Source organism: Protopterus annectens, chromosome 8.part0 (assembly GCF_019279795.1).
Source record: "Protopterus annectens isolate FY-2018-M chromosome 8.part0, PAN1.0, whole genome shotgun sequence".
Taxonomy (NCBI): Eukaryota; Metazoa; Chordata; order Ceratodontiformes; family Protopteridae; genus Protopterus; species Protopterus annectens.
Window position 1 is genome coordinate 714003953 of NC_056741.1, and position 25966 is coordinate 714029918.

Below are 25966 nucleotides of genomic sequence, written 5' to 3' on the forward strand. Positions count from 1 at the left end.
GTTTTTCCAGAGGTGCATCAAGTAACTTTACTTTAACATGGTCTGGCAATGGCTGATCTTTTAACCAAGCATGTCTACGCATCACAGCCCCAGTTATAGCTGCCCTACATGAAGCCGCCAATGCATCATAACCACACTGAAGAAAATTATTGTTAACCTGCTGAGTGTTATGTATATGATCCTGCAATGCTTTTCTATCAATAGGCTCAGGAGAGGCTAGCTTTTTCTGTAAATCATCCAGTAAAAAATCCTGGTACTGAAACATATGACAAAAGGCAGTTAAGTGACCTCATGGCTAGGGTGGTAGAGGTATAAACTTTTTTACCCCATCTCTCCGGGGACCTAGCTTCCCTATCCGCTGGCAGTGGATTCTTGGCAGTGGAAGTAGCCACTCCCTTGGGGCCCTATGAAATAGTTTCTAGATCCACAGAGTGGGCTTTAAAGAGATGTTTGTGAGTGTCAGGGACCCTATATCATCTGTCTGGCTTGACAGGAGCAGGGGGGAGAGAATCAGGGTTAGCACTGGAGTCAGAGAAATCATCATCCAAAACATCCATAACTGGAGGAATAGCTAAAGGTCTGTGCTGGGGAAGCTTGAGGAAGGTACGGAGCCTTTTCCTGGAATCAGAGAATTCCTGACCCTGCCATTTAAAATGTTCCCTCATAGAGTGCAAGACTTCATCAAATGAGAAATCCTCCGGAGGGGAGGCAGAGGGAATTGATTCCTCAGCATCAGAGTCCTCATAGGCCTCGAAGGATTCTTCTTGGGTATCTGAATGCTCAGAATCCCCAGAGGCTTCATCTGAAGACAGGTGGTCAGACTGCTCACTTCTGGGACTTTTCTCTGCAGGTGGCCGAGAACCTCTGTCTGGGTGAGGCTGAGACCCCCTGATAAGAGAAATAAGATCTGCAGCAAGAGACATGATCTGTTTATCAGAAGAATGGGCCTGAGCAGCAGGTTTAGGATGGGCCTTGGCCTGGCTGGCGGCCTTAGCACATGCAAAGGCCTTGATGGACATGGATACAGGAGGCCTTGCAGCCCCACATGCAGGAGTAACCTTGTCTACGGGAATGGTGTCGGGTAGATCCAGAACTTCGGTTTCCGGAGGAAAATCAACAACCGGCACCGGAGAGGTCTCCGAGACCGAAGGACGTGTTAACGCTGTGTCGTCGGCCTGGAGCGGTTGAATTACCGCTTCCGAAGGGACCGAAGCACTAGCGGAGGATTTAGGAGTTGCATCGGTGGTGGACGCGGGCCGAGGATGTTGGTCCCGGTCCTTTCGTTTTTTGGTAGATTGAGTTGTTGGTTGATCCGACGGCATAATATACGCGAAAGATTCACCGAAAAAGTCTTCGGCAAATTCTGCCTGGCGCCTGAGTGCGCGCTTATTAAAGCAAGCACAGGCCGAGACGTCGTGGTCTTGGCCCAGGCAAGGAAGGCAGTAAGAATGCAAGTCCTTATGAGGTATTTGTTTACCACAAGACAAACAATTATTAACTTTCTCAATTTCTTCTGACATCGGCTGAGGCAAGAAAAAATGTTCCCCAACGGGGTACTTAGCTTTTAGATGACTTCGGTACTGAAAACACAGGAGCTGACCGACCGGCACTTGTGAACCGCTTCTGCTTCGGGCACCGCGCGGCAAGAAAGACTGAAGATGGCGTCGGCCGATGCCTTTATACTCCAGCCGCTCTGACGTCTGAGAGGAGGCAACACCAGCCGACGCCGGACCCAGACTTTGGAATCCGGCCGACTGAGGACTGCCTGAGGCAGGACAACCCATATGTTATGACTGCAGTTGCATTCTTGAAGGACATCAATGCAAAGAATGCTTTGCAACCTGAGAGAGAGAGTTGCAGATGTCCAGCAGTTCTCTGGAGGGAGAGCTTAGTCTTCCATCCCCTGCAATTTTACTTTCATATGATGCAGTAGAGTTCCCTGGTATTTTACCATATGAAACTAGCTACTGAGAGCTCTCAAAGTCAGGTTGGCAAAAGTATAAAACTTTTTGCAAAATAATCCACGTTTTTTCCCTCTGTCACTAGGCAAAGTGCTGCCCTTAACTTTCTTTGGATGCAGAATCACCATTCCAGGATCAACAGAAGACATCCTAAAAAGATGTTTGTGGGAATCCTGGAGCATGTAAAAACAGTCAGGCTTTGTAGAAGCAGGTGGTCGAGAGTCAGAAATATCCTCTGCCACTACTTCTAACACTGAAGGAATGGTCAAAAGTTTATGCTCAGGGAGCTTAAGAAATCCTCTAACATTCTTCTTAGACTGCGGGTAATCCTGAGCCTCCCAGTGAAAATGCACTCATTTTATGGAGCGTTTCCCCAAAGATGAAGTCCTCAGGTGGAGAAGCTGAGGCTAAAATGTCTTCCAAGACAAAATCAGCACGAGCCTGTGGACAATTAGTCTGCATAAGCCAAACTCATCCTCAGTCTCACATGAATTTGAGGATTACTGTGGAAGATCCCCTCTTCATTTTCCCCAGAAACAGAGTCTGTAGTTGCAGGATGCCTGGTAGGACTGTACTCTCACACAACTACAATCTGAAGCAAATCCTCAGCAGTTTAATTAGATTCTGCTGGTAGGCCTGTGGAGGATAGGAGCCTGAAAGCCTAGACTGAGACATGGCAGAAAGGATTTTTAGGTTTGACCTTAGGCCTGATCCTGGGTACTGTGGAAGTAATGGGACAAGGCCACAGACATGCTTGCTGCAGCCTGCTCGCTGTCAACTGAAGATCTCCTTGGAAGTTCTCAGAAATTCACCCTCCCTATCCAAATCCCTAAAACAGAAGTCGGAAGCAGTGGGTTGCAAAGCTGTCTTGGACCCAACCGGCAACCCTCTGCCTTCGACATGTGACAATGTTGTGGGCGAGAGGCACGTCAAACTCTGAAGAGCACTAAGCATGACCGTCTGGCACTTCCTTGGTCACTGGAAAGGAATGCAAAGGTGTCTGCTGTCTTTCAACAATCACAAGTCTGGGAAGACTGTCTGAAATTGAAGCATTGTTTACCAACCTATGAAATCTCTGATGCTTCACTCTATGCTTTCAAAAGAGTTTGTGAGAAAGACCAGAGGACGCCACAACATGTGAAGATCCCAGACACCCTTTTATTTCCCTCTAAGAATTGTGCCAGGGACTTGGTCTTATGGTGGATCATACATTTTGTTTTTAACAAAAGGGGGGCACACTGTGCTCTGGGCGTAAGCAAAAAAGGCACAGTGAGTTGAAGTCCGGATGTGACATCTGCTTTCCAACATGAAAACAAATGTTAGTACTAGAACTCATCTAACAACCCACAATAAGAAAAAAAAGTATTTCCCCAATGGGACACTTAGCAGTGAAGTAGCAGTCTGGTCTTCGGACTAAGCAATGCAGTCTACAATTTGGATGCTTCGGGCTCCGATGGCAAAAAGAGAGCCGTAAGATGGCACTGGCTGATGAGCCTTATACCAAAGTGCCCTGACTTCGGATGCAGTGTGTCACTAGGCCAGGAGAAGGGAGTTAAATCTCTGGTATTCTGGCCAGCCAGGGGCTACCACAATAAGGAATACCCCATACGGTTATTAATGCAACAATTAAACATGACGAACATCCATATTTAAGGGGATGTAAATTATTTAGGTGGATGGATATAAAACGTGTTCTGGTATGGCACCCAAGAATATCTGGGAAGAGGCTAAACAAAATATTAAAAAAAAAGCAGAGAAACTGAAAGTATTTGATTATGGATATGGACAACAAGATATAAGAAGCAAAAAATTTTAGTCTCTTTAGTCTTGCATACAGGATAGACATTTGTATTAACTAGAGAAGAGTTGAAGGAATTTACTTTTATTTATTTAATTTATATTTGTTGACCGGGAGAGCCTGACTGGACACAGGTCCATTTTCAGCGGAGGCCCGGGGAGAAAAGCTCCACATTAAGTATTATTTGCATTATACAGAGGGAAGAGAGCAAAAGGGCAAGAGTTAAGTGGGATCAGCTGATTCTCCCCAAAAAAACAAGGAGGTTTACGGTGACCTAATGTGAAGCAGTACTTTGCAGCTACACAGTTAAGGAGTACATACACAACCCAAACAGAAAGTTATAAAGCAAAGTGGGCAAAGATGAGTGTGAAACAAATAGTAGTTCCAGAGACAAACAAAGACTAGGATTTTAGACGTAAGCCCTTAAGGAGAATAAAAATAACCATACAGATTATGTTTATAAACTAGCAGAACGTTTACAAATAAATAAGCCAACGCAAGAATGGAAAGAAGTTTTTACCAATAAGATGCTGGAAGAGGGGATACGAAACATATGCAAATGCGCTGGAATATCAGTGAAGGAACCAAGGCATTGGAAGCAAATAATATGAGAGGTAAAGGCAATAAAAGTGACTCTAGTAGAAGTTTGGACTGCGGGTTACAGTCTTCCTCATTAGGCATTGACAACAGAGTATATGTAAACAGAAAGGGAAGGGGAGTGCGAAGTGAAAAAAAAAAAAACAGCTCTAACAGTTTATAATTTAGCCCAAAACAGAAGTTGTTAAAAGGATAACTAATAAGGCATATAATATACTGCTTACTACAGTTTTAGGCCTTAGAAATTAAGTACATGCTGAAGCAAAACCCAATCATGCAAAGTTTCAGCTAGGTGCAGTTGAAGCCTATGACAAAAGGAAATGAACTAACAGCACACAAATACAAGAACACAAAACAAACAGTTCTCTCTCATGTGGCTAGAACAGTGATCAAGCTTGGAGAATCATGGTCTTATACATTTAATATTTACATATTATTAAACTAAAGTATATTCATCCCTTGCTCTCACTCTAAGATGTACAATGATTACAATAAGTTATTTTTTTTATTTTGCTCAAAGTCAGACGTGGCTGACGTGTGTACACAGAGGTTTATCTTGTATACAGCAAATAAAAGAAGCCTGAAGTGTTGTTTCATGCAAGCATGGACCTCAAAGATGGATATAAATAATTACCTAAACAAGTTAAGATGATTTATGATCAGGTCATTTTAATCTTGCATTTTAATTTACAGAAACACTGAATCCTACTTACAATTTTATTTTTGCATTACAATATCTTTGACTTGCTACATGTCTTTTTTCAGCCTAATTTTGTACATTGAAAGGGAGAAAGCAATAATTAAACCGCAACAACAGACTTACATAGGACCACAGGGTTCTGCTGACAAGAGGTAACATTAAAGTGATTTGGTCATGTTTACGGGTGCATAATTGCATCTAGTGAGTCAAGTGCCATGATGCATCTACACTGCTGTAATTTACTACTTAGTAGCCCCATTGTTTTAATAAAAAGATTTGTAAATGTTAAGCCATGGCCAAAATAAATCTAAGGTCCATAATGACACCACTGTAAGCAGAGTGTGGTCTGCTTCCACAGACTGTAATGGTGCACCTCCACGCATGCACAGCAGTGCACCCATTAAAGTCTATGGGCGCACTTGAAACTTTCACTACCATTATGTCACTGAGGTTAAAGTTTACCTTTAAGGTTCAGTGGCATGACGGTAGGGAAAGCACTTATACAAAATGCTTCTCCACCAGGAAAAGAAGTCAGTAGACCCCTTTTATAATGCTGCAGAAATGTTGGCTGACACTTAGTGGACTACCTTATGTAGTGCAAAAGTAAGAAAACTTTGATGACCAAATCACTTTGAGGTGTTAACTATATCAGCCATCTGCTGTGGGGATGTAGCCAGACAATTCTATTTTGTACTTAGACTCTTATTTTTCTGACCACAACACACTGGGCAATTACAAAGATAGACAAATCTCAAAATGTTACTCCCAAAGCACTTGAAAATGTGTGTTATTTTCAGCAGCTTTCTTTATTAAATATATGGTTATTCAAGCTATGTGCTTGTTGTTTGGGGCACTCATTAAGACAGTTGTAGACATATTACCTGAAAAGTAACAATGCTCCTTTGATGACTTTCTCATGTACTTTTATGTATAATTTGGATAAAATCACCTCAGTGCCAATATGCATAATACTATATTATTAGTTTTCAAATTTTTCTTTTAATACTGCAAAGAATGCTGGTTTAATAATGTCATTATTTTTTGTTCAAACAGCAGAATAACTAAGTATGCATCAGCTTTTTTTATTTTATGTAAAATTTCCCTGCAGTGTGTTGACAGGTTGTGTAAAATCATAGCAATACGATTTACAAGAAACATTTTGTAGTAAAGACTTCTACACAGTTTGATGTGAATCCTAATGTACTTATTTTAAAATTTGCTTTGCCTGCCCGCCAGTCAAGACAACAATATCCACCATTACCTTGTGTGAAGGCTGCCAGCTCAGCTAGGTAGAATTTTGTAAATAATCCTATGATCCATAAGCTTGTCTTACAAATGTAAGTAAACTGTATGTTATGCGATTAGCTTCAAAAATGTAACCACAGTGCACCCTACTGGAAAAGGGCAAAACTCTAAGAAAATTAGTTGAATCGTTTATGATGGTGGTTACCTCAGCTAGGAGGCAGAATATGTCTGCAGCTAGAAATTCTTTCTATTGTCTGGAAACAGAAATAATTACAAGTTTCCAAGGTAAAAGTGTTCAACAGTTTTACGATTTCCAGGTCTAGGTAAAACTTCTGAGAGACAAGTATTTCTAACATAGAAGTATTCTTGTTAGCCTGGGAACTAAAGGCATAGGTGACAAGAATGATGTAATCTGACGTAACCCAGCAGAAATGTTTGATAGTAATTTAGGAACTATCTCAGAGAGAACATCCATTCAGCACTTGCATTTGCCTGGCTCTGTTAAGTAAGACTTAGATCATAGTATTTCTCTTAGTGAGATAGATAGGAATTTAGTAAGATTCATTTAGATTTTTTTTGTATTTAAGTGAGACTGTCCTGCAGTGTGGTTTGAAAATATTTCCTGCAGTCACTGTATTGAGTTATTGAGTACTGTGTTGTTCTTTTATTATTTATTATTAAATATATTTAAACCTTTTAATTGTGACTTTTGTTTAGAGATATTTAAGCTCATAGGGTACTTGCATATGTATTTGGTGACACTATACAGGCCACTCTTAGATAGCCTTATAAGTTTGGTCACATTTACCATTTGGATAACATTACACAGTAGAACTGGTTACCCTTTGGGAAGGGCCTTACAGTAGCTGATAAAGAGCTGGTTGGTGGCAGTGATAACTACCTTATAGTCTGGGCAGAAGGGGGGGGGGGCGGGCACAGCTAGTAAACCTGTACCAGCCTTCCCCAGGAGTGTCTGTGTGTTTGTATACAAATGAAATCTCAAAGTGTGTGTGTGTCAGCTACTTGGGCAAAGACACAAAGTACTGGTTGGACAGAGCAGGTGCTGGAGGTTTTGGCTTGACCACTCGGCTGAGTTCTTAACTCTATAGCTGTGCCAGTGGGGAGTCTTATTGGGGATCTAGAGAGAGGGAAAAACCAGCTCCAGACTGACTGTGATCTGTTTGTGCTCTTAAGAGAAATTGTATTTCACTGTGTGTGCACTTGTTGTCCTCCCAATGTGCACGGCCCTCACTGGTGCTAATGGTGAGGATTGCAGCTCCTTGATTACTGCCCCAGTGTAGGGTCATCACACCTTGAACAACTGCAAGGTCATCATGAACAAAGGAAAGACAACACCCAAGCGGACTTTATACACAATATGGACTTGTTTATTGGATTTTCTACAGCTTAACTGTCAGACAATCCATTTGAATCTCTCAATAAGGCAAATATTTTCATATGTCTGTTACGCTGGCATTTAATTGATTGATCTTGTGGTACCTCACTTGTTTTATATTTAGGCTAAAATAGGGCAGTTCGCTGCTACAGTTTCCTTTTACACTGCTTAATTACTGTAAGACTCAGAGAAGACTGGAAAAGACTGTGATAAAAGAGAAAATTTACAAAAGAAAGAAGGAAATTTGTACAAATACAAAGTATGTTAAGTCCAGAAGGCTTAGAATTTTTGCATGAAAGTTTTTGCAGATGTATTTTTATAATCCAAGGAGACAGATTAGTATTTGCTATCTACCCAAGATACAAATATGTAATGGGGAAGGCAGAGGTAACTGGAAACATGTTTTGTAAGAATGTAAGGAGATGGCAGATTTTCTAACTTCTTTACACAATATTTTAACAGAAATGTTGGAAGAACAAATGGTAACAAGGGGAGAATTTTTTTTGAGTTTTGAGCTGGGACATGGGAAACTGCCTATACATAGAAATACTTTAATAAGTTTGCTTTTTTGGCAGACAACAGCATTAATTACTAGAAAATGGAAATCAAAACCTATACTGAATGGAAATGGAAGGTCTGAATGTTGTAGAGGAAATAAAACAACTGGAGGTGGGATTTTTAGAAAACAGGAGGAGCAAATTACACAAACAAATTTGTGCGAGCAATACATGCAGAATAATGCTCAACAGGAGGCACTAGGTTTAAGGGAAGGCAGGAATTGAGCAATTTATGTTGGGTGTCGATTAAAAACTGTTGAAAAGTTAACTTCTGTGCAAAAGGTTTCCATCATTAATGCCATGCAGAAAGTTTCTTCCCCTTCCTATTAACCCTCATCCCCTTAAAACCCTACTGATTCTAATCCATTGCGTCCTAGAACACACAGAAATAAGGAGCTACAGCTAAGAATCAGAGCAGTCATTATGTAAGGGTTAGAAGTTTATTCTATTGTTATGCTTCTCACACCAAACCACTCCCTAACTCCCAGTCAGAGAAGACGCTTCAATACTGGACTCTAGTACAAGTGCACACCCCATACAACTATGACTTACAGCTGATACGCTTGCCTTTCCAAATCATATTCTCAGCTTCAAACTGTAAGAGTAACAATCCAGAGTCCTCCTCTAAACAAAATTCTTGCTGGGGTACTCCAGAAGCCTCTCAAGGATTATCAAGCCAGCAGTGGCAGCTCACTCCTATCCCCCAGTCAATGTTTGCAGCACTAGGACCACTAATAAAATCTGGGCAATTTGGGCTGAGTGAGGATCAGAATCTCTAATGAGCATGGCTAGCCTGTCTTGATTTTTTCACTTAAGTATCTACTTTAACTGGAAAGTTCCAGGACAGGACTAAACTATAGCCTTCTTTTTGAAGAAAGATCATTAATAAATACCCCAACTGATAAGAAAACACAGGATAGCCACCAAACACCCCTTTTTTCTGCCCCACATTAAAATCTAGATCAACAAATGAGCCAAAACATTTCTTCAATTTGGGCAAAATGTTTCAGACAGTCCATCAGCATCTGGAGTAGCTTTTCACATGGAAATTTAATAATGACTTGAACTTTGCCGAGTTTCATACGGCTCTAAAGCTCCTCTACCATCGTACAGAGTATAAGCAGGAAATACAAACGAGAAGAATGTAATGCCTTATTACCTCACTTCTTCCTCTGTATTTAGAGAGACAAATTGAATTACAAAGATAATTTAAAAAGCTGCTGTGCTATTGTCACTATCCCCCTCTATATGTGCCCCCATTCTTTTACTGCTGCCTTCTGCCATCCATGAAACATGGTTACCATCTGTCTGACGGTATCTAAGCCTCTCCCCTGATTATATCGCCCTCTATATCATCATCTACTTGGGACATTATCTCATCATAAAAAAGAAGGAACACATTTAAGAAACAGTTTGATTGAATGTTGAAGATGATGTGAAAAAAATACTCTAGGTTTTGAGAATAACTTAACAATTGCATCAATTGCCTGAAAAGGATCTCATCTCAAGCTTATGATTTATTTATTTTACATTTGTTAACCGGGAAATTCCAACTGGACCAGGTCCATTTACAGTGGAGGCCCAGGGAGAAAAGCTCCGAAACATTGTTTAAAAAAAAAAGGAGAAGCAAATTTATACAGTGTTATACGAAGGTCATTTAAATAATACAACATGGAGTTAGACATTTTTGCCAAACATGGAAAATATATAAAATAAATTGGAAAAAGATATTTTCCAGGAGAAACAGTCACGAATTCCATTTAATGTGGAGGTGTATAATGACTGCAACAAAAAGAGGAGCAATCGCCCCACTATGATAATTAGCAACTAATAGCCAGAGTTATTGGCTGGGTTTAATACTGTAGAGGGATAAAGTGAGTAGCTTGGAAGTTGGAAAAAGAAGGGGGGAGATGATCATCAATCTTTGACCGGAAGAATATAGCAATCAAAATAATCTAACTAAAGACTACAACCACTGAATCTGTGACAAAATATGAAAATTCCCTTGCAGTGATTCAGTGCATTCCCGTGGTCTTGGCATAGTCCAGGACATACAAGGCCCTTAAGAGTCTTTGCCATGCCTCCTGAATGCAAGAACAGCTGGGAGGACCCTGTTCAGCCCATGGCTGACCACACAGCTGTAATGTGTTCCATTTACCAGGCATCTCTCAACAGTTATCAATGATTGCATCAACATATTATAAAATGACAGGATATCTGCATAAGATGTATAGAAGTATATAAAATCATTATCAACTTGCCACAGTCTACCAAATGGACTGGATTGATCCTTTAATCACCATCCTAAAGCATTATACTTCAATCCTCACGTTTCCTAATTTCATCCATAAAGGACAAAGAAAGCCCTAATTTTCTGCAAAAGAAAAAAATTAAAATCAGTCTTACACATACGTGTATACAGCTATGTACACACACAGGTGTTTTTAAGAGTGTCAATACATGGGCTCTTTTCCCCACTGATTCTTCTTACTTCTGAAGAAAACACCAGTGTTCAGTTATACAATAACATTCTACAGCTATTGCCAATTGACTTCAAAATGTACCCAATTTCTACCCTTGCCTCTCATCATCCAAAATGTTTCCAGGAGGCAGAAAGTTTCCAGAAACCAATAATCCTAAAATTCCTCCTAATACATCATTATCATATGTTTTTCCATTTCTAAACAGATTGAAAATTTGAACAATACACCAATAATAATCATAATACCCATTTGTTAACCAGGTAAGCCTACTAGACACACAATCCCTTTTCAGAGGTAACCTGGTAGTAGTGTCTAGCTAGTCGACTTGCTCAAGGTCACACAGCAGGCAAATAATGGCCAAGTGAAGCAAACCCTGTACCACTGGAATGACTGCTCACACCATCAGCCCCCTACACCAACTCAGATGTAATCCAGTGCCTCCCAAACCTCTAGAATAAACTTCCCCTGAGTATTGAGCAGTGAGGTTCACTATCTTCCTCTAAAAGTAACCTAGATGAATGAATGGATATTGACAAATTTATTCTGGGATTGGCTGGTATGGCCATTTAGGAGAAAGAAGTGGCCTGAGGGAAGTTACTAGCAAGGTGTTAATGATCATAAGACTCAGTGGCCTCAGGATATCTATGACTCTAGGAATGTAACTGCAAATTTGCCAACAGTTCAGCCTTACTACAGTCATTTGCAAACCTGTGTACAAAGCAACATTTTTACGTCATTCACTCTGGTACTTGTCTTGCTATTAAACATCAAGTGCAGAGTGGAAATCTCCTACCCTCCACTCAACCAATACTTGTAACAGTTGGTATCACTTAAGTCAATCTTGCATTAACAGAATTGCAGCTACCAACCAAATCATGGGTAGTCTGATCCCTCATTTTATTTATCACTCTAATACACTTTACAAGATGTCTTGGTTATTACAGTAAATCCCTGCAGTTCACCATTGGGTGGATTTTTATTCCATGGGCACAGAAAGCCTACACAAAAAGTTCTGAGGTCTCAAACTTTACTTTTTTCCTCCTACGTGTGCACATCCATGAGGTCTGGAAAAATGAATACTATTACTTGTTTTCCACTATATGCAATTTCTCTGGACGCATGTATTGTTCAAAATGGGAATCACCTAGTGTAGCTTTAACTGACTACTTCCGCTGCATATAAAAAGGCTCCGTCTTTATCAAGAGGAAGAAGAATGGGGACTGGTCATGTTAATCATGTACATGTCTCTTATAAGTAAGGCACTGTGGACCTTTTCTGCTATACAAGAGAATATTAATCTTTCACAGTGTATGTCCAGAGATAAGCCCCATAAAAGTGGGCACAGCCTCTTATATTACATGTGATAGACTGGAAAAAAGTTCTGTAATAAAACTTTCATACTTGGCTCAAGGAATACGAGCCTCACGGATGCAAACACAGCCTCTCATTTTGCATGTGCTACAAAACAGACTAAGAAAAGCTGGTGATAGTCTCATAAAAATATAGTTCTTATAGCGTGTTTTCATGTTTTGTTTGTTAGAAGTTAAAAATAAAAATATAAACCTTTTAACTAAGAATGAGGTTCCACAGGCTGCTGAGCTGGTGGACCCTCATAGGTCTTTCAGGAATATTCAAATAAGGGACTAACCTCTAAGCTTTGGGACTGGCCCCTTCTTTTTCCATCTCCCAGATTTTACTCCAATCAGCTCCCATGCACCCTCACACCATTGTCTGTAAATGCCTTTAAATAACTGACCTGTTAAATGTAATGCATTAGAACAAGCACACATGTTCATCTACCTACTTAACTGAATAAACTATTGGAAACTTCAACAAGGTGTCTTATTCCTTCCATGGGGAGAATATTACAGAGAGAGAGAGAGAGAGAGAGAGAGAGAGAGAGAGTCTCTCTCGCTCTCCTAGATCTGCTAGCTAGTGATTTTATATGAACTAATCCTTTTTTACTTAGCGTGGACATAAAGGAAGAAACTTAGGTCTACATCAACTATTCCCTGTTCATTCTTGATCTGTCCATCTTGGCAAAACAATTTCACAATCTTTTGCTAGGCATGAACTCTGCATCCTTACAATAAACTAAAGTTATGCAGCTGCTTTAGCTATTCCTTGGGATGGATAATTTAACAATGACCAGTACATACATTTTGAAATACAGTGAACCTCTGGGACCCCCCCAATTCCTACAACAATTTTTTTTATTAATTCTTATGATAAGGAAAAAATAATTTTCAGATGTTTTGATGCCCTAAATGACATTCAGTTGTTTCAGTGAAATCTACCTTCATAAATGTTCAAGACCTTCCATTTTTTTCAAATGAATTACTCCACCTCCTAACAATCACTTATTAAATGTACTGAAAAAAAAAAAAAAAGGAGAATCATCATTTAGTTTATAGACATGCTCCTCCATTTTGTGTGTGCTGTGCAGAGTTCTTTGCACAATCATCAACTGAGCCTTGCTACACTCTCACAAATACTGGAGTCCATTTACTTTAACATGTATCGATTCTGAAATTTAAAATGGTGGTTTACACCTCACTAACACAGAGGTAATTCTCTCTGAGGGCACATTCAATGACTATTGTGAACTTCAGCCAACTATCTGGGATCAATGCTCTCTTTCTGAAATAATGTTTAATAACTGTTGTGAATTTCAGGCAAAGCCCATGCATTCATAATTTAATTTTATGCTGTTGCAGAGATAGATTTTTAAAACAAACCATTACGATTCCTTTGCTGCTGCAAAGGGGCAAACCATATATCCTTAAATCATATAAATTAACATAAGACAAGGCCCCACTCAAACACTAGCATCACATTCCCACACCGTGGAAATGGGCAAGACTGATGACAAATGTGACACTCTGTTCTAAAAATCAGACAGAACTAGATGATCCCATGGAAAACATTCCATTAAAGTACAGTCATATACTGTATGTCAGACACATACATTATATATACACACACATATCCATAACAGATATGAAACGCAAAAAATGCTCTAAGGGTTGGGTAATCCTCAGACATAATAATTAACAAACAAAAGTTGAATTGTAGCACAAAACTCAAAACATGCAAATTAATTCAGCTGGTGTTATTAGTCAAGTGACTGTTTTGTGATGCATATATGTTTCAGTTATGGCAGCTTCTTGCTGCCTGAAGAACAACCTTAAGTCCAAAAGCTATCATTTTTTTAAAATGTATGAAACTTTTAATAATCTTGCTTATTAACGGTGGGATCCAAGTCTAGTATCATAACACACAGCTTTGTACGCGGATAAATAAATCCGAGCAAGTTGTTGCTGTTGTGCCTTTCGACTTTTCCCGGTTAGGGGTCACCACAGCGGAACTCCGATCTGCTAATGATTGGTAGTTGATTTTTACGTGCCGAGTTACCAGCCCTGACGCATAACCTTCAACGAAGGTACGCCCATTCACACGTCTCTATGCAGAAGACGCTCTAGCTGAGAATCGAACTGGACAGCGTCTTACTGTGAGGTGACAATGCTACCACAGCACCACCACCGCAGCAAATAAATCAGAGCAAGTAACCAAGTAAACCCTTTTCATATATTTGCTGCAATCTTTTAATGTTTTTCAAAATGGAAACTACACACAGTTAACTAGAAGTAAAGCCATGTTCATTTCCTAAATCTAACGTTAATCATGGAGATAAACATCTGAAAATAACTATAATAATTTTTTATATTGTGCAGGACTGGTAATATTTGGGCTTAGATGCTGTGTTACAGTATGTGTTGCACCAAAAAATACAGAGTAGACTATGCAGTTTTTCAATCACTAATAATAACCATGCAGAAAGGATCAATAACCAAGCAAGAATGATTAATTTCATTAAAAGAACCAAAGTCAACTGAGAGAAAAGTTCATGCTTATCTGACTCAAACTAATAGAATTCCAACATTTAATAAGCTTTAACTGCAAATGAATTGATGTCTAGCATGTAACCAAAATGCAAAATGTCTTGAAATACTTCAGCCATCAGAGACTAAAAATCTTGAAAAATAAACCGCTAGAAACTATGATCATACACCATATTTCAAGATCTTAGAGAATGACATGAAAATTTATATGACTGGCAGACATGGGGCATGACTAAAGCTGTGACATTACAGTGCAAAGTAATCAAAAATTTTAACTACAAGTAAAACTGTCTGGGCAGTTAACAACCTTCTCTCTCACTCTGTACATCATATAGCTATACAAAGATGTGTTTCTCTCTCTCTTTTCTCATATATTATACACACGCAAAAATGTGTATATTTACATCATAATATATTCATATGCACACAGATATATAAATATAAAATATTAAATACACTGTTTCACACACAGCAAACTCAAAGACCAGGCACACAATCCGACCTACCGAAGTATTTTATCTGGCCCTTTACATGTCTTATTACATACTTTTTGAATGGACTGATACATGCTGGACATGGGAATGTGGCCCCCAAGAATGGTAAGTGGCCCCTGAGCCAAAAAGTTTGGACACCCCTGGTTTAAATTCTCTCATGTACTGAGCCCTTCAATATACTTACTGGGTTATGTACACTTGTCCTGAACACTGCCAGTGTCTTCTCTATTTCTCCTTCCACCTGGGTAGCAGCAGCATTGGCATGCCATAACCTGAAACTGCAACAAAAAAGCTGCTTGGGACTTGCCTATTAAAGAAACAAGAGAGTTTAATATTTTTATATAGCATTATACCATTTAAAGTCAGGTGAAACTTCCAACATAAAATAACTATCTAATATCATTATTCTTTAAATCTTATAAGCAGCCATTTTCAGATGGAAATTCTGCAGGCAACAGTACTGTAAGTTGAGACTACAATCACATTCTTATGCAACTAAATACCCACCAACAATTTCCTATAACAAACCACAGCAATGTCCACTCAGTCAAGCACACAACCTCCCAGTTCTGAAGTACCACTTAATGTCAGATCTGCTCTGGTGTTTTCACTCATCACAGATCTTTGCATTATCAGACTTATTCTGTAACTAAGACCGCTCATAATTCTACAACCAGCAGAGACCAATAATTATGATTAAAACCAGAAAGCTTCCTACTGGCATCTGGATGCTGTAAAATCAGTCATCAAGCTTATGATGACTTTGCTCCAAATGCAAACATAAGATAGAAAGAGATACCCTTAAAGAATTGCAAATACAGAGGACTCGGAACATTTATCCCATTGAAACAAGTTAGGAAAGTACCAAAACCAAACCTGGTTAAAACACAAGCATAAAATAAATGCGGTTATTCTACAAAATTGTGGTAAAAGAGGATACCTTTAAAAGTTGGAATAGTTAAGACTACGTTATTTATGATTATCTTATGCTGACACACTCCAGGAGGAGTGCATTCATGCCTATCATAAGAAAACGTAATCAAACGATACTGAAGGTTAGGTTGCTAAACCCTGCAATTTTGAATCTTTTACCCTATAAAGACTTGACTAGAAGTTCATCGCAGTGAAACTGCAGTAGCCCTGCCTATATGGGTTTCATCCTCCCAAGGATATAATATACGGCCAGCTTCCAAAGGTTCAGGGCACTCACCTTGGATACAACCAAGCTGTCAGGTAGCTTGAAATGAGCTGACTAAAAGAAAAGTCCGGTTGCGAAGCCCTTCAAAGATTTACTGCCAACGAAGAATTTGCTCCTCTGAGGCTTTTCAGGATCGATGGTTGGTTTGTGTTTTCCCTTGCTGGGTAGATAAGCTCCCTTTGGTGGCAAAAAGCTTCAATTTTCTTAACTCTATTGACAAAACTTTCCTCTTCAGGAAAAGTTATTTTAAAGCTAGGAGTGTTGTGCATTAATGAACTGTCACAAGACTACAATCTACTTTTCAACAGAGCACTAGTTTTTTGTGTCAATTTAAAAGTGGTGTAAAGTAACGGAAACATTTTTTCTGTGGTGAAATTGCGTTTAATGTTGTGGGGCTGCCATAGTGTTTAAAAAAAAACAAACAAAAAAAAAACAAAAAAAAAACCCAAAGTATTTTTCTGTCAAAAAGTAACCTTTGTGGACTGGTAGTGTTTACTGGCAATTACTGCTCATTTTCCCTGGGAAAGAGGCACCATTTTCATCGTGAAAATGAGCAGTAATTGCCGGTCTCAAGGTTGGCCCTTCTTCCAAACAAAAAAAAAAAAAAAAAAAAAGAAAAAAAAATTAAGCAAACAGCCTCTGAAACCACTGCAGGCCAGCTATTTGCCACAGTCACAGGTGGGTGCCTCTGCTGTGACCATTTGTTGGCTCTCAGACCACACATAGTTACCCTGGATCACTGTGGTGTAGCACTTACAGCCACTTCTTTGGCACTATTTTACTATCAAAAAGAAACAGAAAACCAAGCACGTATCTACTCTTCCTCAATTTTCTTTGGATAGGAGTAATTTACTGGGTCTGGCTCAGGGTTTAATTTAGGCTATCGATCCTTCTTTTAAAATAGTTCTTGGTAAGAGAGATTCCCCTTTTCTTGAAAAAAATTCACAATTCTGAATATGGACAGAAAGATGCAGGGATATATTTTTTTCCCCTCATATTTCCGATTCAGACTTAGATGACAGCTCAGTTTTTGATTCTCCTTGTGAGGGTTTCTCTTTCTCCAAGACTATTTGCTAGAATGTGCCAGTGTTTTCAATAAAAGAACACGGAGTTTTCTCAGTCCCTCAGAAAATACTATGAGTTGTTATAGAAGGATATTCCAGAACCTAAACCCATTTCTCCTATTATGTATGTTTTAGAGGATGTGTGTATGTGTTACTGCTTGCAATTTTCCTGATAGTCAGCCAGCTGCCCCTAAAAAAGACAGGTACAATGTTACTCAGTCCTTCAAATCTGTATATACTATGCCCAAACCTGACCATACAGCTATAGCTTTAGTTGATCTCAGTGCTGCTATGCACTTAGTTAATTCAAATTCTTCTCATTCAGATAAGGATGGAAAAAATGATAACAGTTATGTGGTAAAAAAAAGTGTATATTTCTGCAACTTTGATTTTCAGAATTTTAAACAGTGAGGCTCATACCTTGAAGTTTGTTTTGACAAACTGTGAAAGTATGAGGAATGTTTTATCTGCCGTTTCTTACTGTGAGGAAAAAAAATCTGTTTTAAGTAACAGTTTCTCCTACTGCTCAGGTCACTACTCACTGTTTACAGTGTGTGTATGTCTCTGTTGATACTTCTTCCAAGGCTATGACCACTGGTACTGTTTTGAGGAGGTTTGCATTCTCAGAACCTCCCAGACGACATTAAAAATAACATTTTCTACCTTGGATAAAGATTTTGTGTTTGGTCACTCTGCTGCAGAGGTGATCGAAACGTGTGATTAAATCAAAGACTTCCAACAAGATGGCTGTACACTGTTCAAGAGCCTAACTGAAGATCTCCAGGTGTGAAAACAGAAACTGAATGACAACCACCACTAATACTGTAAACCTGAGTAAAATTCAGTTACTGGCTAGTAAGTGCACTGCTGGGATGCCTGCAAAGAAGAAACTAAGATAGCCTGAACGAACGTCAAATAGAAGAGGTGAAAAGAAAACAATGACTGGCAAGAATGTTGCAGCTGTTCAACAAAAATCCTTTCTAAACTCCTCTGATTGACTATTATAGTTATAATGCAATATTTTATATGCTCTACTAATTATTCCTTTTTTAATTGCAGCATCTCTTCTATTATCTACTAAAAGATAAAAACTCTACCAGTGCAGGTCTTTCGTTTAGGACCCCCCTATTTCTCTTTGTCTATATAGATAGTAATCCTTGATAAGGAAGGCAATCTCTAACCTGCAGTCTAAATAAATTCTTGGCGTCTTCCCATTCGATCATGTTTCCCTCTCTAGTTATTTGCTCCCTATACCTTGGTTCCTTCACAAATTTATCTCCAATACATTCCAGCCCCCTCTTGCCTATTTTGTCTAACCCTAATTGCAGTCATTCCTATTGGCAGAATTTCCTTTCTCCATTCCTATGTTGGCTTAGTTCTTAGGATACTTTCTGCTACTTTATGGATATAATATTCTGCACGATTATTGTTTTTCTCCTAAAGGTCTGCATCCAAAATCCCAGTCTCTCCTTCTTTGAGCTTCTCGAAATTTTATCATCCGTTTCCAATTTCTGCTTGTGCTATGTATAGGAGCTTTAACTGTGTAGCTCTGAAATACCCCTTCAAATCGGATAATCCCAATCCACCCTGTTAAACTGGAAGAATCAGTTTATCCCACTTGACTCTTGCCTTCTTCAACTCCCGGATAAAGTCCTTCAGCTCTTTATTAATTGCTATCCACAACTTCTCCTCTAGTTGAAAAACAATGCCTGACTGTGTACAAGACTAACGAGACTAAAACATTTTAACTGCTTGTATCTTACCATCGATACCCATATAACAAAGCTTCCATTTTCCTAGTGTTTCTTTTGTTAGTCTCTTCCCACATATCCTTTAGCTGTCGCACCAGAATAATTTTTAATCCACACTCCTAAATACAATTTTATCATGTCCCCATATATATGGATATTGTTGAACCAATTCACGTATAGGTACATTTACCACTATTGCTTTTGTTTTAGCTTCATTAATTTTGCATCCCGAAAAGACTTCAAATGCTCTCAAAATGTTCCATAACACTGTATGTCTCTTTCTGGTTTTGTCACATATAAAATAATATCTGCAAACAGAGCCAGCTTTCCTAACTGCCATGCAGTTCTATACCATACCAATTATATCCTTGAATTTCTGAGTCCCTTATTTGCTTTGCCAAGGGCTCGAAATACAATGCAAATAAAGTGGAAAGAGGACACCCCTGCCTGGTTCCTCTGCTCAAGCAGAAATCATCAGAGAGGGCCCCATCCACTTCAATTTTTGCCTCCAATCCCTCATATATCCTCCTTATCTACCTCATAATTTTGTCAGGAAATGCAAATGCTTCTATTGCCCTGCTCAAAGTCCTAGCTTACTCTGCCAAATGCTTTTGCTGCATCAAGACCCATCAGCAACAATGGTATTTTCTTACATTCTGCTTCCCCCTGGATTATCAGCGCTATGTTAATGTTGTCAAATGTTTGCCTTCCCTCCACAAAACCACAGTGATCTATATCTATCAATTTTGGCATTACTTCTACCATTCGTTTAGCCATTACAAACATGAATACTCTATAATCATGTCTATAATGGGCCTATATGAAGCTGGATCCGATGGATCTTTACCCTCTTTAGGTATTACAGCTACCACTGCTTTCTTACAGGAAACTGATCCTTCTCATCCTCTTGAAATACTGTTAAATAAAACCTTCCAGATCTTTCATTTTTTCCCTCCTAGCTTCCAAACTTCCACAGGAATATCATCTATTCCAGGGGACTTTCCTGTAGATCGGGTATACATTACAATTTTCTCATCTTTGCCTACCTAACAGTTAGTAAATGAGCCTCATCTACCTCTAAACTTGGCATATTTAATTCTTCCATAAACATTTCCATTTGTATCTTTTTTTGTTTTCCATATTTCTCTGCTTTATACAGACTTTCATAGAATTTCAGAAATATTTCCAATATCTCTACAGGATCTCTTTACCTTCCTTTTATAGGCTCCCTAAGCTTGGCAACCGCCCCTTCTACTTTCTGTTGCCCGAGTTATTATAATAAAAGGTTTTGTGCTCCATTATGATTATTAAAAAACAGTTGCTTAACTGCAGTCTTTCTAAACTCATGTATATTCTCAAGATAATCTCTTCTTTTCTGCTTACCATTTTACAGTTAATACTCTTCTTGTTGTGATATTCCACCTATTCTGTGATAGAGATTGTATAAATTAAAATGCTTTACCCAAAATTACACTGTGTATGCAGTAAAAGAAAATATGGCTTGCTTTGCAAGAACAGTTAATTTCTTGTAAATGTTCAGCTTGGATATTAACATATAGCTGTGGACTTACTATAAAGGCATCCTGTTATAGAAGGATGTTGACTTTCTTTGAGCTTTCAAATCCAGAAATAAATTAAATAAAATACAGACACTTCAAGTGACGCAAAGATGACGTGGAGAGACTTTTTGTGAAGCCTTCAGATACAGCATAACCAAAGAAGGACATAAATCATGCAAACCAGAAGAACAAGTCACAAGGACATTAAAAATAACATTGGTTGACATTTAAAAGAGTATATAAACTGGACAGTATGGTTCACTCTTTAGTGAAGTTTTTGGAGTGAGTGTTCATCGGTCTATAGTGATTTGTGTCTAGCCATGTTACAACAGAATTGAAATAACGGTGACAGTATTAACTGTATGGCAAAAATTTGTACTAATATAAACAAATATTAACGGATACAGTAGTACGGTGTCAGCCTAGCTCTCTGCTAATAATATTTTACAATGGTGAGCCTAGCCCACTAGTCGTAACATTTATTAGTTACCAATAGTTAATTTTTCATAAAGGCCTTAAATTTCCCATGAGTTCAACAGATTGACAGTTCCAGTGCATCAACAGATCCAGTAATTCATTGGTGGATACACAGTGATGTTGGTGGATACAGAGTGATGCCGTATAAGCTGTCCTGCGATGTTCCACCATCAATTAGTCTGTTGAAGGACACAGTGTCTTCTAAGTGACTTCAGCCTGATCACCCGTTTGTCATCTACGCAAAATGTGGTAAATTCTTCAGTTATAACATGGATGCCAGTACAGAGTTAATTTTACAATGCCCACATATTGTAGATATAAATTTACATGGTTTAAACCTTCTGTCAGAAATGTAAATCTCAAATGTTTAATGTTCAAAATTTAGATAAAGTTGGGTTTGTAAATGTATAAATGCATATAATCCATATATAAAATGTATAGCTATTCATAAAGACTTTTTCATGTGAAGGTAACTTTCCAAACTTATGTCTATCTTGTCACAGGAGTCTGGTATGTAAGCCACACCATAAAATGTATCCTATTCTGATAAACAATCTGTTTGATTCTAGCATTTAGTTCTTCACATATACAACACTTAAATGTACATTCTGCAGTCACCTAAATCTCATACAGTACAAGTGTATGCAATTATTGTCAATAATGTAACAGACTACATAAAAATGTTACTTATAGTAAATATCGCATATGCACAAAGTAACATAGTACAGTGTGCAATTAATATTAACCTTTAAAAAAAAAAAAAAAAAGGTATTTCACAGCTTTTCAAAATTTCCCTAGAGACAGTAGTAAGGGACAATAATGCCATTTAGAGGAACAGACTCAGAATAGCATTCAGACTTTACATGATGACATCTCTGGTTTAACGTAACAATCATATAAGGGCACAAACTGCAGAGGTTAATCTGACAAGACAAAGTCCAGCAAGGTTTACAAGGGGTACAAAATACACCAACTGGCATTTTGCAGGGGTTCAGCAGAAATGATAGTTATTTCTCCTGCTGATATATATCAATAGTCTTGTTTATTGCAGACTCTGCCTCAGTGGCAAGAAAAAAAAAAAATTTGTTTCAGTATGTTGGTATTTAAACAATGGTTGACATACACTGAGTGGTCTATTTCAAATGATTTTTTTTTTTTTTGCATTTACACATACCAGTTTGGGTCACAAGGGGATTCACCAACAGTGTTGGCAAACCCCTAAAACATGCTCCAGTACTACGGGAGTTATGAGCATTGATTCCCAAAATGATTTACAGGGAAAGTTTAGTATTGTCAAAATCAAAGCACATAAAAATGTACTACAGAAGAGGCTACATTAAATGCTTTGGCAGATGTCAAAGCAAAGCAAGCAACTGAAACTGGTGAGTATTCTAGACTCACATAACTTTTTAACACACAGACAAGGTAATACCAGTTTCCACCATTTAAAAAATTAAAAACCATCTGAAAATGCTCAGACAGTCTAAATAGCATGACAGAAAAAACAAAATAATGTTTTGGTCAGGCAAGATGATATGTTGAAGCAATTCCAAACAGTTAATGACATTCTGCAAAATACAGATGCAGCTTTAAAATCCGTTTCTGCCAGACAGATACAGACTCAGAGATTACACATCTCAAACTCCACCTAGAGCAAAAAAAAAGCCAGAGTGCTAGACAGTTTAAAAGAAGTACACAGTACTGCAGATGCACATAGGAAATGTACAAAAACAGCTTGTAGACTGTGGTGAAAGGAAGGGGACGTAATACATGGTCTAATAAAAAAACACAGGGGAAACACTAGCAGCTTCTACTCCACCAGGGTTACAGAGAGATACACAATAAGGTTCAGAAAAACAGGAGATATGTTTTACTTGTAAGAAAATAGGCCACATTAAACAGGATTGTCCATATTACAAAACAGGATTGTCCATATTACAAAAGATGGAAGGAAAGTCAAATACAAAAGGGTATCTATGCAGATAATAGTGATTCTTCAAAACCCAAAAATAAGGAAAGAAATCAGTTACAGGAACAAAACACAGAAAAAATAAAGTATACCCTATGGAATCTCACACACGGTGCAATTCAGGAATTAAAACGTGAAATTGAAAGTACAAAGGACACATTAGACAGGAAAGACACCAACAGTCAACAGGGAACAAAACATGCAGTCTGTGTAATCAGACACATACCCAAGAAAACAGATCAGAATGAATATGATTATGATTATGATTATGATTAGGGGTGCCCCCCCCCAGTAACCTTTCTCACAAATTTTAAACGTGGAAAGGATGGACACCCGTTAGTGGATGTATGGATGGAGGGGACACTATGGAAAGATGTCCTGCTTAATACAGGGGCAGCAGTCTCAGTCACTAACAGTTACCTGTAAATCAGTTCAAAAAATCTTACATTCAAGGCTGTGATGGCAGCACTTGCATGGCCATAAGCAGTAATCCAGTTAAAATAGGTTTCACAGAAAATGGATCTTTAATACAGGGTACATTTCTTATGAATTCCAGTTGCAGAACAATCCTTGAGGTTGATATCCTCAGCAAACTGGGAATAGTAATTGATTTCGATAACAGGGTTTTATGATCAGCCACAACAGAAGACAGTTGGGATACAGCTCAGCAATTTCCTTGCTTTGTAATTGACTTAAGTAACTATAAAAAAGACATTACCAAGAGACGTTCACAGCTGCAGGATAAATGGAAGCAAATCAAATCACAATTTCAGCCATTAATGGCTACATCAAAGACAGAGTGTGGTAAGTTAGCAGTACCAGTAAGTGTAGGTAATCCTTCAAATTACATTCCTCCTTTTCAAAAGCAATATCCAATCATCAAACAGGCAGGAGAGGATATGAAGAGGTGTATAGAACAATGGGAACAGGTAAATCAAATAGAAAAGAGCATATATGCAAGTAACCTGCAAACATAAGGGTACACAGAAAAAGGACGCAAATAATAAACAGAAGGAAGGACAAACCCCTTGCCTTACTGAAAAGGGTAATTACAAACACTAACAGTATAATAAAAATGGTAAATTATGACCAGTAGAATATGGGAATCCTCCTCCCTATAACCCAGATCATGGCAGGCAATAGGCATTAAAACAATAAATTAACGGAACACATGCTATCAGTTCGCAGCAAAGTACAGGGATCCTTTAAACTCAATGTAAATTAAACAAAGGAGACAAGAAATGACAAAAAAATATTACTTTACTGGTTTAATAAGCCAGGACGGATTCAGAATAAATGCAAAAATAACCTACAGACACAGAGTTAAAGTTAATACAGACACAGTGTAAAGTTAAAGTTAATACAGATACAGTAAATACATTTACAGTAATGCAAATGGTATATGCAAAACTAAACAATGCAATTAAATGTTGGGTATGCAAGTCCACATCTACATCTGAAAATGAGTAACATTTAAGGCAGTACATATGACAAATCCTAAAATGACAAAAGGTTCAATGGTAACAAGAGGGGGTCAACCCCCCCTACATTAAAAGTACAGTATGTCTCCAAAGGCAGCTTATGCATACAGCAAACAGGATCAATATTGGTAAAAAACAGTGACTGTAATGTCATATTTTCAAAAGAAAACTAATACAGCAAGAACATCATTAGTCAGACTGGTGTAACTGCCACCCTGAAAATAATACACAGAAATACATACAGGTAGCAATGTACAGTCTCATTAAAAAATTTAATAAAAACTTGAGACAAATAGCATTTTTCAGATCATAAAAATCCAAGCAAAAGCAGCACACCATGTTGACTCATAGAAATCAGTGTCAAGTTAATAACAGACAAACTGTCAGTACAGTAACAGTCTGTTAACAGTCTTAGAAAAGTTTAAATTTGTTTCTATAATAGCAATCTACAGACAAGACAAGGCAATCTAAAAAAAAAATGTACATACCAGGCAATGCAAATAAAACAGTAGCAAAGAAAAAATGGGGAGAGATACTCAGATATAATAGATAATGAGAACAGGGACACCATAATCGAATACCCGATTTCAATTTATTTTTGGACATGCAAAATTTGTTTAAAGGCATGTAACAAGTCAAATAGTTGGGTTTTTAGCCACATTCTTTACAGAGGGAAAATACCATTACATGCAGTCCCTGCAGAGGTTACACATACAAGTTTCATGTTTAAAAAAATCTTATAAAAATAGAGTTGCAAAACAATCAGCCATAAAAAAAAAACATTTACAGTTGATGAAAATAGGAAAAGGGACTCTGCTTTCAAAAGAAAGGGACAGTCAGAGTTGCTACTTTACACCAACTCTAGTCATGTGAAAAAGCTTGAGTATAAAATAAAAACAGCATGGGAGTTAACTCATAATACTTCTTTTAAGGAAGAAATGAAAGAGAAAAAATTCTGTTACAGAGTATGCAGTTCCAATAATGAGAATTACTCACACATTACCAGAGGACATGGTAAAAAAAATCACCAGAAAGAGAGGAAGGTTCAAACAGCTGGACATAGGAAATGGTGTTATTTCAGGAGCTGAAATGTTTTACTGGTATGGTGCCACTAAGGCAATATGGAAAGTTACAAAGTTGATAGCAAATGCAACTTACGGAGCTATCTCAGATATAACAGAGGAGATGCGCTACAATGAAAAAAGGTTATTAGGTACAGAGAATCACATTTTCCTGTATGTTTGTTTCTAATATGAGGCTTTGCCTTGTAAAGCGAGGTAGTAGCAAGAGTAGAAGTAGACCACCACGATAAAAATACACAGTTTATTGAAAAG

The 25966-nt window shown here is 38.2% G+C and overlaps 1 protein-coding gene across 3 annotated transcripts in view; it reads right to left on the bottom strand.

Moving 5' to 3' along the window:
* The window catches only part of DAP3 (death associated protein 3), a 1113059-nt gene that overhangs the window by 946797 nt on the left and 140296 nt on the right, over positions 1-25966 (bottom strand). For all 3 annotated transcript variants that reach the window (XM_044080167.1, XM_044080166.1, XM_044080165.1), the window contains exon 3: positions 15318-15440. In XM_044080167.1, coding sequence (XP_043936102.1) covers positions 15318-15440 — 123 coding nt within the window. The remainder of the gene's footprint in view (positions 1-15317; positions 15441-25966) is intronic.